A 12989-nucleotide genomic window follows, 5' to 3' on the forward strand; every position below is an offset into this window, starting at 1 on the left:
CTGACATGTTTTGCTTCCTACAGGAAAATAGTGCTTGTTCAAGAAATTAATAACAATTTTATTTTTTTGAATAATAATGAAGTGGGGTTTAATCAAGTTTTTTTTTCCTTGTATAAAAGTGGGGTGAAATCACATCATTTGTTGGCATCCATTAAAAAATGAAAAGCCAATGCTGTTGGAAAATGTGTCGTTGGTCACAACTCACAACAATCCATCCATAGAGGGAAACCTACGTAAATGTGATCTTAGTCATTTAGTTTATCAATATTATAAGTCTATTTAGTATAGAGTATACATATTTTAGACACTGTGTACATATTTTTTAAATTAGATGGACCAAATGCATTGGACTATAAGTTTACCATGATTTGATTGATGTTATATCGTTCGGTAGTAAAACTAAAGTGGATTTAAAAAGAAATATAACTACTTATCATAATTATACTAATATTAGATAATAGAAAGTAGAGATCATCGTATTCAAGTGTCTTCGTTACTTTTATGATAATAAAAAAAGGTAGGACACATTCTATAGGATGAAAAATCATCCGTGAAGTACAGAAGCTAAAGCTTAATATTGAATAGGTACATGTACAACAATTGATCACTTTCAGAATCAAGCCTAGTTGGAACCTTTTTTATGCTCATTTACCTAATTGTACTATAGGGCACTACAGTTCTATACTTTCTTGTTCTCTTCCATTCACATTAGATTATAGGAGTTGGTTATATTTGTTGTTCCAACCCTACATGTACATACGTTTTGGTTATTAATATACACATTGAGGTCCAAACCAAACCTCTCAGCTCAATAAGCGAGGCTTGCTCAAGTGATTGAGCACCTTCATCATCAATTGATAGGTTGATGGTTTGAGTCACACTGGAGAATAAGTGGGAACACTATCACTGATCCTCCTCGAGGGTGTGGGGAAAAAAGAACACACTCAGCTCCCACCATAATCGTGGCATTTAGTTGTAGGCATAGTCTCTGGCACCCATCACATTCAGGGAAAAGTAGGAAATGAATAATAAAGTAACACTGTAACAGTATCAACCAAAAATGTTTGCCACCTTTACTTCTTCAGATGTGCACAAAATGTATTTATGCAACTTGCAAGTATCAAACTTCTGTGTATGCTATCTTGTAAAATAAATTCCATTTTTTAAAAAGGAATCGCTAATTTTTTTTAAAAACTTCCTATGGCAGACTGTTAACGGTGAGATTAGACCAGCCAACCTCACAAACACGGTATATTGACAGGGACAAAATATGATTTTTTTACAGGAAGGTTATGACTCTGAGTCCTCTTCATAGCACTTTATGCATGGTACATGAACAAGCTGCTTCCACTGGAGCAAGCGATCAGATTGTGCGTTGGATGCCAAGCCATATGGAGCAACTTGGACTTCAGGTTACAGGATATCTCATTTTCTGAGTTGAGATCTTGTCCTGAAATCGCCAACAAAAAGCAATGTAGATAAAGATGAAAACTAAATTGTGGTGGGGTGGATTTTCCACCATTTGATGAATTATGGGCCTTGCACAAGCATATGCACAATCATTACTAACTACCTTGGCGATAAAATCCTCGTGCCAAGTTGCTCAATGATGACCTTCGAGGCCTTGAAGTAGTTTGAGAGGTTGGTTTTCTACAAATCAAGGTTAATGAAGTGTCAATAATTCAACAACAGAATAAAGGCAATAGAAGATCATCTTAGTACAAGGGTTACCTAATTGATTCTTTTTTGACTTCCAGTGTGATGCCATTTTCATTCCCAGTTCCAAACGAAAATACACGAAGATGATTGCTAAATCAACAAAAGATTACCATAAAAATTCATCATATGTACAGAATATCAACAAAATGGAAGTACATAATTACACAACAACTGATAGAACTATTCATATGTAGGCATAGGTTAAAACTTTCATTGAAGGATAAACCTGTAAGATCCAGTTGCGAATTGAAGTTCGTTTCCGTTCAGGCAGCAATCGAACTTATCGAAGATGGCATCATTTGTGTACAACTTAGGAAGCTGCCACACAACATGTATTAGGTCACAAATCAGAAAATGCTATCAATCTATTTTGATTATATAGCATGTACACACATTACACCATATCACTAACTGTTTATATCTTTGTAAACCTCCGAGAAAAAATTGTGGCGAGACCCTCGTACCTTAGGGCGGAGGTGTTCATGAATCTTATATGTTGCAACTGGGGAAGACTCCATGTGAGTGTCCCATAGCTAACAAAAATTAAACAAATAATACATAATTACAGATCCATCTTACGACAGTGAATGTAAAACATAAGAAGGCAACGAGCATGGGAAATATGAACCACACAAAGTCACAGCTTATTTGTCATGTCACCAAGATTAACAGAACAATGAAGATCCCACTAATGAGAGATGAAAGAATCAAAACGAGGTGGCAGTTAAAAAGGCAAAGAGGAAAACAAGAAAAAGGAAAGCGCAAGTCCACAAGCTGAATACACTTTTAAGGACCCAAAAGATGAATCAAGGAAAACGTTGACACACAGAATTCCCAGGATAAAAAGTGCAGGATGCACCTAATCGAGGTTTGAAAATGTGTGAGAAGCACATATTAATACTAACTCTATCCTGTAAATCACTCGGTCTAGTTCTTGAGTATTAAATTGAAAATTTTATATTTGGAAAACATTTCTTTGACGAATGTAATTAGAGACCAATAAATGCAAAGGAAATTTAGTTCATGAATTAAAGTGCAGTGTACATATACAGTAAAAGGATTATTGAAATTGAGAAGACCTTCAGAGTCATGTAATCGCGACTTAAAATATGCCTTCCATCCATTGCATACTTCATGTCAGATATAGAAGCAATGATCTCACTGAAAAATGTTTTAGAGCCATGGCTCCTCCCATCTTGCAGTCTGTAAAAAGTAGTACCATAAGTTGCGGTTTGTTAGAAGTACTGTAAGCCTCGTCAGAGAAGCAGATTAGAAGACATACTGAGTCATACAGATGAGAGAAATAAAATGGAAATGGGTATAAAACTCACATTTTCACATTGTGATCACATAGTGCAGACATCCTCATGTCCACAAGACGTATGAATCCCCGCGAACTACTATAAGCCAACAAATTGCAGTGAAATGGATGGAATTCTGCTGATGTAATCACCTCTACATAGACAACGGTGCGATGATCATTTTCATCCTTTATCAGGTGGCAGTCTGATCAAACTTTTGATGCAGAACAGAAGCATATGGTGATGAAACTAAATTACCTAATGGCATCATTCGATCCATGTCATAAAGTAGATCATCATTTCAAATTTACTGGTCAAGTCCTTTTCAGGGGGGGAGTAAGGGCAGTTTCTGATTCCTTTCAAACGTTCGTAAGAGCTTCTTTCTTTCTTTTCTTCTATTCTATTTTTCTTGCTTGGATATGATAGGAGACATTCTCCTTATATCAGAGGAGAACAAGATGTCAGAATGATAAATGAATGCACTTAAAGAAGAAGAAAAAGAGGCTTTTTCAGGGTGCGGGGGTTCTTTCTCGTTTTAATGCCCTTTCTAAATCACTGCTAATGATCCCTTAGATGTCACGTCATTCTTGCTTTGATTTTCTGCATGCATTTTTGGAATTTGATGATAAAACCGAAAGCAACCTTTGATTGCTTACTCCAGAAACCATTTTGAGAAAGAAACCTAAAACCGTCACCTCACTAATGTCATCCCTAGCATTAGTTTTAACAGTAGAGTGTAGATAACTTAAGATGGTATATACTCAATACGCGAGGCTTATGTAGATTTCAGATACATAAATGTACAATCTACACATATCCTTACGTTGTTACCTATGAGACCTAAAGCTACTACCTTAAACCGTATTTTGCCTTCTATAAGTTCTTGAAGTGCTCTGGCATTATATCTAGCAGGTAATATTCATAAATTACATCTCCATACTTTCAGAGAATATAAACTGGAAACTTCAAATTGGGTTAACGGAGAGTAGCACCGATGCATGAGATAAGATCCAGCAGGTTAAAGCATGTGAAATGCTTCGAGAGGAGATCCACAATTACCTGTAAGATCTTCCATATCTTTTGGCTTCATATCAATGATATTGAAACACTGATGTCTAACCTCAAGGTTCCATACGTTTATCCTAAGGTCATCCCCAGAGAGGAATGTCTCACCATCGCTGTAAAAGTATTAAAACCCAAATATTATCTAATGCCTGACACTTCTTCAAATGGTAAACAACTTCCATACAGTTAGTCTTTCTGGTACTGATAGTTAAAGAAGGATAGTCTGAGCTGATCGATCAAGCTCAATCAGAGGTGCTGGTCAATTTCATTTCAAAGTGAGCAAGTTTGAAATTCATAATATTTGCAAGAACACAAGAATACCTATTGTTTGAGATGGAATTAATGTTGAAATCATGAGCATTTGCATACACTCTTCGGGATCTTGTATAATCCACATTTGTGATATCTGCAAGCTACATACAATAGAGGCAAGAATTACAAGCTATGACAGCATGTCAAATGCATAGAGTTTAGGGAGAAGTGAATTTAATAAAAATGCAAGAATATTTCAGGTAACAAGTAGAATAATTTACACTCTCTGTGTCATACATGTGATGATGATGTGCCGTTCATTTTGTTAGTCCATTCTAGACTGTAACCATTAACATGAGATGATTCACTTTGTCCACTCATGTAACTTCTATCAGCTAAAAGAGAATTCTCTGAAGTCACAGATGAATTGATGTCCATTTGTTTAACTTTCTTTACTTTCTGTTCCTTGATCTGTAAAAGAAACAAATGAAGAAAATAGTAAATTGATATGCACAACTTAGTAAACACACAGTAACGGGAACTGAAAAGTCTATTTAAATTCATCCAGAAAGAACACCCATCCAGCCTTTTTTCTTTATACAACGTACCCAGTGAAATCCCACAAAGTGGGGTCTGGGGAGGATAGAGTGTATGCAGACCTTACCACTACCTCATGGAACCAGACTTTTTTCTTAAGGCATAGACAAATTCCATCTTGGACAGACTTTGAACAGGCAATAGCTAATACTTGAATTTCATCACAGAGAAATCCTCCTTCATTTTCCCCTTGTTTTTAGTTTTGGTGTTAGGTGTATGTCAGAAAAGTATCTTAATATGAAATACTTTAGAAGATAAAAAATGATAGTACCACATGCATTTCAAGTTATCAATATTTTGATGATACAGGAAAAGGCACCCAGAATAGAACGACACACACTTACATATAAAGGATAGTCCATTTCGCATGCTCTATTTCTTGAGTAAATGTGGAAACGTAGTAGCAGCTGAAATATAAAAAAGCTCATGTAAACAGTATTTGTCTAGTATCATTCTGAAGGAGCTCTTAGCCAGCAAGAGAACAACCAGAGAAACCTGAGGTTATTCCATAGAACACAAGTCTTATCTTTTTATCACATGATTTATGCAGACATAGTTATGTAAAGAGGAACTATGTAAAGGCAAACAACTGATTTTTCAGGGTACATTGTAGTATTAAATCACATATCATAACAAATAGATAACTTAATCCCCTAAAAGGCCTAATCCAAACTTCCAGAAACTTATAAGACAACCATCTGTTTCTTCAATTTGACATTGTCTGAAGTTTCACGAATGCCACAGGAATTTCATACCTTCCAAAGTTTTATCGTCCTGTCGTTTGCTGTAAGAAGAAATAAGGATCTGTCGAGTTTCGTACACCATCTGATTTTATTAATCTTCTCTTCAATTTCCACACTCTTCAAATAATCAAACTGAAGAAAATGTAACATGATCAGCATCCGTAGTTCATAAAGATCAGCTATACATGCAGAATTTTAAGCAGCCTTACAGATGTATACCCGAAGGTAGATAAAATGATTATCTAATCATACCTCAGATTCATGACTCTGGAATTCCGTCTTATATTCAAATTCAGGATGCTGCTTTTGTGGAAGGTTGAACTGACCAGAGTCACTCCGAGAACTGCACTCAAAGAGATCCTAAAAGAACATAAAGGTGAACAGGTTACATGTGATGCAAAATTTGGATATGACAAAAATGATATTTCTGAAAATTTTGTCCGCACTTCTTTACCAGCCTGCCGCTCAAAAATCATGACACGTCCAGCTTGATCTCCAACAGCCAGATAATCACCATTCTTGTCAAACTCCATTGCAGATAAAATATCACCTAACATAAAATGTTTTTTTTTAATGTGTAGGTCATCGAGAAATGTAAAGGCAGAAATAAAAGTGACACCAATTTCCTTCTTGTTCCTTGTATTTCTTTGGTTCATAATTCCTCTCTTTTGTTTCAGGTGAGAGGGTAAAATAAGGACAGAAGAACTGAACATCTCTTTGCTGTTTTCATTTTTAGATAACTGAAATGCCGAAAATGTTATAGAAGTACAAATCAGCAGTCACCTGCAAAGGTACCAAAAGCTCACAGGCAACTCAATTATCTTCTCCGTATATATGAGAATTTCAAGATAGATCTATTATTAGATGAAGAATAAAATGTGTGGGTATGTGGTCCAACATGCTCAAAAAAAGAATTATGTTCCTTTATATAAACAGTATTGTCTTCAGCAACCCATCCCAACTTTCTGTTGTTAATAAACCTCATACACACGCTATCCCCTTCTCATTCAAAGGATACAAAAGTTCGTTTTCTTCTCACATTCTCTGCCTGGGAAACAACTTTACCAGTTACAACAAGGTTCCCTTATATGTAATACTATTAAAGCAGGTGGAAAATGCTAAAGGATTGTCTCTGCTAGCATCAACCAGTCTCTCATCTCAATTGAATATTAAATGTTCCAAATTCAAGCAATATCCTTCCTTCCACAATTTACAACTACTAATACTACCACTATTGAGCCTCAATCTCAAGCTAGTTCGGATCCGCTCTAAATTTTCATCTGCCAGAATTGAACCCGCACCCCAAATTTCTAAATAATCCATGTATTACATCAGACAAGTTTACCCTATTAGGCTTCAAGATTTCATGTATAATTCTACAGCATCTAAATTCTAATCCATTTTTTTATGACAAGGAAACCCACAACAACTACCTTTGGGAGTGCACAGGTAAAACCCCGCTCCAATGCAATAGCTCGCAAACCACACTGGAGAGGTAAGTTACACATTCCATACGAAAATTGAAAGCTAAAGGAAGGAAACCATACATAAGCAGCAGTAAAATAGATTGACATACTCCCACCCCTACCCCTACCCCTTCCCCTTACCCTACCCCCAAAAGAAGGAAAAAAATACAAATCAAACAGTATATTACTGAAATTCATTCACGTAAAGATTTAGCTATAAAGAAAAGTGAAAGAAAGTTACAATCTTGAACATCCTCATGGGGATTTTGTTCACCAAAGACTTGAGAGAACTTCCATTCAGACCCGAAAGTCATAACTCCTCACTCAAGAAATTAAACCAACACTCCCAAGATTTGAGCTTTGTCAGAAATTTATGATTTCTATCCGTTAAAGATTGAATTTTGGAGACAAGAATCTTGAAAATGTGTTTTCTTGATTTCTATTTGGGCTACTGAAGTTCAAGTGTATATTTTTTTTCTTGTTATCCACTCGATGTTTCCCGGGAAAAAAGAGTTTGTGCAATAACTGTTTTTTGTCTTTTCTGTGAGTAACCAAAGGTTCTTCAGTCGCTGATACATTATATACACGCCGGGTGTAACAATCCCCATTTAACATTTCAGAAATTCTGCAAATAGTGGCCTTAAAAATATTATATTTCGAGATAACGTTAAACTCAAGTCTAATATTTACTCAAATTTATCTACTTAGTATGTCATCTTTGGAGTTTGAATCGTGATCTAAAAAGTCAGATAAATTACCAAAAAGAAAAAATATTTACTAAATAATTGTTATATAAAATAATAGAGAAAGGACAAATATGTCCCTAAATTATAACAAATGGTATGTCAATATTCTTTATCGTCAATTTTTTGGGTTGTGTATACCCTTAAAGCTAACAGATGAACACAAAGTCTTTATTTCAATAATTTACCCAACTTTATTTTAAAGATAATTGGGCTTGACATTTTAGATTGTCATGTCAGTCCAATTGGAGAGTATGGTTTTACATTGTTGTCAACCTCGTCCATGAGCAATCCTCTTCTCATGAACTAGCTAGCTTTTTAGGGTTGAGTTAAACTTATCTACTCACGTGTCATGTCTTTACATTTTGGTTAGTCGAGAAAGTTTACAAAAAATATACATGAACTACAACAGAGCTTCACATAAAAAGACCCTAAGCCATTTATAATCATTCTTCTAGAAATGATTAAAAAAAAAATGCGTGTCATTGCTTTGCTTGGTTATTGTCACAAGTAAGTATTACAAACAATGCTTTCCACAGAAATCTACAGTTGCCTTACAAATTTCACAAGCCAAAATTACATTTATTTTTTGTTCTCTTTTCAACCCCTTATTCTAATCCTTCCACAAATCAAAATTGCAAGTTGAGTTGTGTTATCCAGTCTTTCTTTGATTTTGAATCTTTTAACGATTACTCGGCAGGGAATGCTGTTGAGCCCCGAGAATATAACATGGTCAGCTTGGCGTCTTCCATCAGTTCACACAGACTGCTTCCTTCACCTTCTGCAAGTAAGCAAAGACATAGCATGAGTTTAAGTGATCGAGTTTCTACCCTGAACTTACTGAGAATTTCTTCTTACATTGGAAACTTCTATCCATAGATCAAGTGTTTTCACTGCTTTGCCAGAGAGTAGTGTCTCACGAGCTAATTCCACTCCTTCAGCCAGATTATCAACGCGTCCACTTACCAGGAGAGCAGCTGATGCATTTAGTGCCTGTGGATTTATTTGATAGAGATAATGTAAGAACTTTCAAGGTGAAAGAAAGTTATTGAAAACGGAAAGAAGCTATGTCTATTTCTTTAATGAGGATTTGCACATTTGGTAACAAGCTCATGAAGAAACTTACAAATGCATCAGCAATTGACCCTTTTTCTCCTGACAGCACACGTCTGAGTATCTCGGCGTTGTACTCTGGACCTCCACCTCGAAGGCTTTCAAGAGTGCAACGAGGGATGCCAAAGTCCACTATTGAAGGATAATCGTGTCAGACTAGTTTTTTAAAGAGACAATGTTAAATGCTGGAGAAAAAGACATCAATCATAATGCATCATTCGTTACTGCAGACTGTAGAGTTCTTCAATGCATATTTAGAGTGGCATTCATTGTTTATATATACAAAGCAATAAGATAAAGAAATCTTGCACCAAAAAAGAAAAAGAAAAGTTATAACTGATCCTGATATTAACAGGTTACTTACATGGATCAAAGGAGAACTTCTCAATATTATCTGGTGTGACGTCAAGGACTAATCCAGGGCCTGCAAAATAAATTGTCACACATAATATGATGGAAATGTCCAAATCTAATTACTCACAATTTAAAAAAAATAAAAATAGACAAGCAAAGTCAAAAATTACAAAAAGCCATGAAATTACCAAACACAGTAGATTCTGAAAGGGGACCATACCAAGGGGACTCATCTCATCTAGGCCTTCTGAGTGAACAACCAATGCTCTTTTCATGCCAAATCTTTGCAATGCTTTAGCCATTTTGTGGACCTATAACAAGAGATTGCTTCATTCACCAAATGAATGTAAAAAATACTAAGAAGAAAATTGAAACGGGTCAAGAAGCTATGACCCAAAGGGCAAAATGGAGATGACACCAGAAAGATTAGCACATCAGTTCACATAAGTTATGTTTACAAGATTCTTAAAGCCACATTCATAGAACAGGTGGTTTTACTGTAATTAAAGTCGAAATATACCAGGTCTTCTTTGTAAACTCCTACTACAGCAAACGGCACTCTTGCTGGGTTCAACATAGGTCCCAAGATGTTGAACACCGTCTTTACTTTCAGCTTTTTCCTGATAGGTCTGACAATCTTCATCGCCGGATGGTAGATTGGAGACATCATGAAACCAATTCCAGCTTGATTTACACACTCTTTCACCCCCTGATGCCGGTAACAATGAGATACATCAGGATCAACCAAGTTGAAATCATATATAATGTCAGTTATCCCTAACGTATCATGCATTTTTCAGTAATACTCTAACACCATTTATTATAGAAACTTGCTCTTAAAACCATTAACCATTGTCCCAAAAGAAAGAGAACATATAACATATCTTTGTTGTCTTCTCTTGGTGGCAGTTACCAAGAGCAAATAAAATGAGCACGTGATGCAGACAACTTAGATCTAGAATAAGCACAAATGGAAGGAAACACATCCTGCTATTGCCATCATAAGACTTGGGAAGTTCTTACAGTGGACAAGTTAGTATCAAGAAAAGGACACCAGTAGTTTTAGGGGTTATCATCAAGTACAAATGGATTGGACAATGTGCGGGATTTAGTGCATCGCCTATTCTAAGGGTGCTTTTCTTTAATAAATTACTTCTCATTACATCCTTGGTCGTTTGATGACTCATTAAATTAGTTTGATAATTGATTTGGTGAATGTCACAACCAGTCTTTCTTCTTATAAAGCAGCTAACTACATAAACAACAGCATAAACTTCATTTTTAAACGTTTGATTTTTAAAAGTACCATATGATGGTAAATGTCCTCAAGTCTACAGTACATTTCAGCCAAGAAAAGCAATTTCACTAACCTCAGGGTCCAGCTCAATGGCAACACCTAGTTCTTCCAATACATCGGCGCTCCCACAAGCGGATGAACTGGATCTACTCCCTTGCTACAATTCAATTCCACAAACTTTCAGCCCCAAATGTACACAAACTTACAATGAAATGAAATATGCATTGAGAAGGAATAACTCTGTCAACCTTGGCTACTTTCGCACCACAAGCTGCAGCAAGAATTGAAGCACCTGTTGAGATATTCACCGTGTTTGCTCCATCTCCTCCTGTCCCAACAATATCAACTGCGTCACCTAAACCTTCAACTCGTCTGCAATGCTTTATCATTGCCCTTGCCAATCCCACTACCTAGCAATCATTATTAGCTCGATGAGGTTTAACGGATCAGACAGTAGTGACAAATTCATGGTTGATTTCCAGCTCTCATTAATGAAGGTGAGAATTAACACGTTCTGGCTCTGGTGAAATCAGATCCCTAGCAAAGGATTATGCTCCCTGACGGGAAGGATTGTACATCAAAATGGAACCTTTACATTATATTTTGAACTACGAGCTCGAGCTTAAAAAAACATAGACTTTTCTGATTTTTTTTCCTCAGAAAGGAAATGCACAGAAGAGCCACTTTTCTCTCACTACCATGGGAGACTACAAATACTAATGAACCAGGTAAAATATTCATTCACCTACATTATGCTTCAAGAGTATACACAAACCTTTACTCCGAGTCTCATTGGATGCGCTTATAACTTTTGGCTTATATTGGTTTAAAAACAAGTGCTTAAATACACTTTTTTATCTTACCCAAATGCCATTGAAGTACTTAAAAACACCTAAAATAAGTCCATCGAAACAGGGTGAATAGTTGAAGGAAGGAACTTACTTCTTCAAAGGTTTCTCCTTTAGCTCTCAGAAGAACAAGAAAAGCACTAATCAAAGCTTCATCAGCACCATCCAACAAAAAATCAAGAGAATCTTCTGATTCAGATTCAGTCAAATCTTTCCCACTAATTAAAGCCTCAATCAACTGAAACCAAATCAAAATAAAACACACCCACAACAAAAAGAACAAATCTTTAATCAAAATAACAAAAACCCAATTCACAATTGTATTCAACAATCAAAAAAAGTCAAACCTTTTATTACCTCACTAAATGTGGATATGGATGAATGCTTATTGGAATCATTCAAAGCATAACAAAGAGATGAAAACTTCTTTTGGGTAGTTTTAGCAAATGGGTTACTACTATTTCCAAGAAACAATTTTGTAAATTCAGTTCTTGGTGAAAGAGATGGAGATACTGCTGAAAATGGAATTCGGCACTGAAACAGAGCCATTTTTGGTGGCAGATGAAGAATAAAACAGGTGATTCAGTTACCCAATTTAATGAAGTGAAGCTGAAGAAGGGATTTTTGGGTGCAATAAATATGGGCAAACAAGTTGAGTCCGTGTGCAGTTTGCTCAAGGGTAACAGAAGGAATAACAATCATAAATGGAAATAAAAACTGTTCCATCACCCTTAATTAAAAGGATTCAGTTCGAGTCATTTTGGTACAAAGTCATTTTATTAGAAAGTATTTTCGTGATTTTTAATTAAAAAAAGGATTTGGTTCAAGTCTTTTTGGTACGATGTCATTTTTGTTAAGCAATGTTTTATTTTTTAGATAAGACTTTTCAGTGCGAATTCAGATTTAGTCAACAGCCAATGTAGATATTGAACACCAAGTAAGAAATAATACAAAAAAGAGATAGGACTATTTTTATTTATTTAGTATTTGTATTATCATCGTCGTCTATCTTTATTCGTTCATATTTAACAAAGCAAATTGCTTAAAAACAATAAATAAAATAGTAATTATACGATATTACCTCTAATTATTATACGTCTTTTATTCATTGAAAAATGAAAAATAATTAGTACTTAATAAAAAGACTAATTGGATATAAATTGATAAATCAACTCTATATTTTTTGAATTAGATAAATAAAAATAAATATTTATGTATAATATAGTAAGTATATAAGTAAATATAAAGTAATTATTGTAATTTACTGTAGTCAAAATTGCCAAGGGCCCAGATTCATAAATTAGGGTTTCTGACCAAAACAATTCAAGACTTATTATTGGACACAATAAGATCAAATAGACCACGTGAGTGGTCTGTAGCTTTATTCACTTTTTTTTTTTTAAATGATTTTTTAATTTGATATTTTAAAATTAAAATTTAGATATTTAAAAACTATACAAAAAGTACTATAAATTGTAATTCTTCTCACAC

At 35.1% G+C, this 12989-nt stretch overlaps 2 protein-coding genes across 3 annotated transcripts; both read right to left on the minus strand.

The window, feature by feature from the left end:
* Positions 1 to 987: 987 nt before the first annotated feature.
* LOC102591223 (serine/threonine protein phosphatase 2A 55 kDa regulatory subunit B beta isoform-like) lies at positions 988 to 7687 on the minus strand. 2 transcript variants are annotated; one of them, XM_015308826.1, is made up of 15 exons: positions 7385 to 7687; positions 6124 to 6227; positions 5930 to 6037; positions 5690 to 5809; positions 5279 to 5341; positions 4635 to 4808; positions 4407 to 4498; positions 4080 to 4198; positions 3051 to 3174; positions 2799 to 2922; positions 2184 to 2252; positions 1946 to 2037; positions 1732 to 1809; positions 1574 to 1650; positions 988 to 1450 (listed from the first exon to the last, which is right to left on the minus strand). In XM_015308826.1, exons 1-15 carry the CDS (start codon positions 7455 to 7457, stop codon positions 1320 to 1322), a joined length of 1548 nt encoding a protein of 515 aa, XP_015164312.1. In that variant the 5' UTR covers positions 7458 to 7687; the 3' UTR covers positions 988 to 1319. The 2 variants fall into 2 exon arrangements, with proteins under 2 accessions (XP_015164312.1, XP_006347446.1); XM_006347384.2 differs by lacking the exon at positions 5279 to 5341 and having other exon boundaries at positions 7385 to 7686.
* Positions 7688 to 8483: 796 nt separating this feature from the next.
* LOC102591549 (anthranilate phosphoribosyltransferase, chloroplastic-like) lies at positions 8484 to 12210 on the minus strand. Its single transcript, XM_006347385.2, has 10 exons — positions 11856 to 12210; positions 11593 to 11736; positions 10899 to 11060; positions 10724 to 10807; positions 9874 to 10062; positions 9574 to 9664; positions 9364 to 9423; positions 9013 to 9131; positions 8745 to 8879; positions 8484 to 8667 (listed from the first exon to the last, which is right to left on the minus strand). Exons 1-10 carry the CDS (start codon positions 12045 to 12047, stop codon positions 8638 to 8640), a joined length of 1206 nt encoding a protein of 401 aa, XP_006347447.1. The 5' UTR covers positions 12048 to 12210; the 3' UTR covers positions 8484 to 8637.
* Between the last annotated feature and the right edge of the window lie 779 nt (positions 12211 to 12989).

This window comes from Solanum tuberosum, unplaced genomic scaffold, assembly GCF_000226075.1.
Source record: "Solanum tuberosum cultivar DM 1-3 516 R44 unplaced genomic scaffold, SolTub_3.0 scf00087, whole genome shotgun sequence".
Classification (NCBI taxonomy): domain Eukaryota; kingdom Viridiplantae; phylum Streptophyta; class Magnoliopsida; order Solanales; family Solanaceae; genus Solanum; species Solanum tuberosum.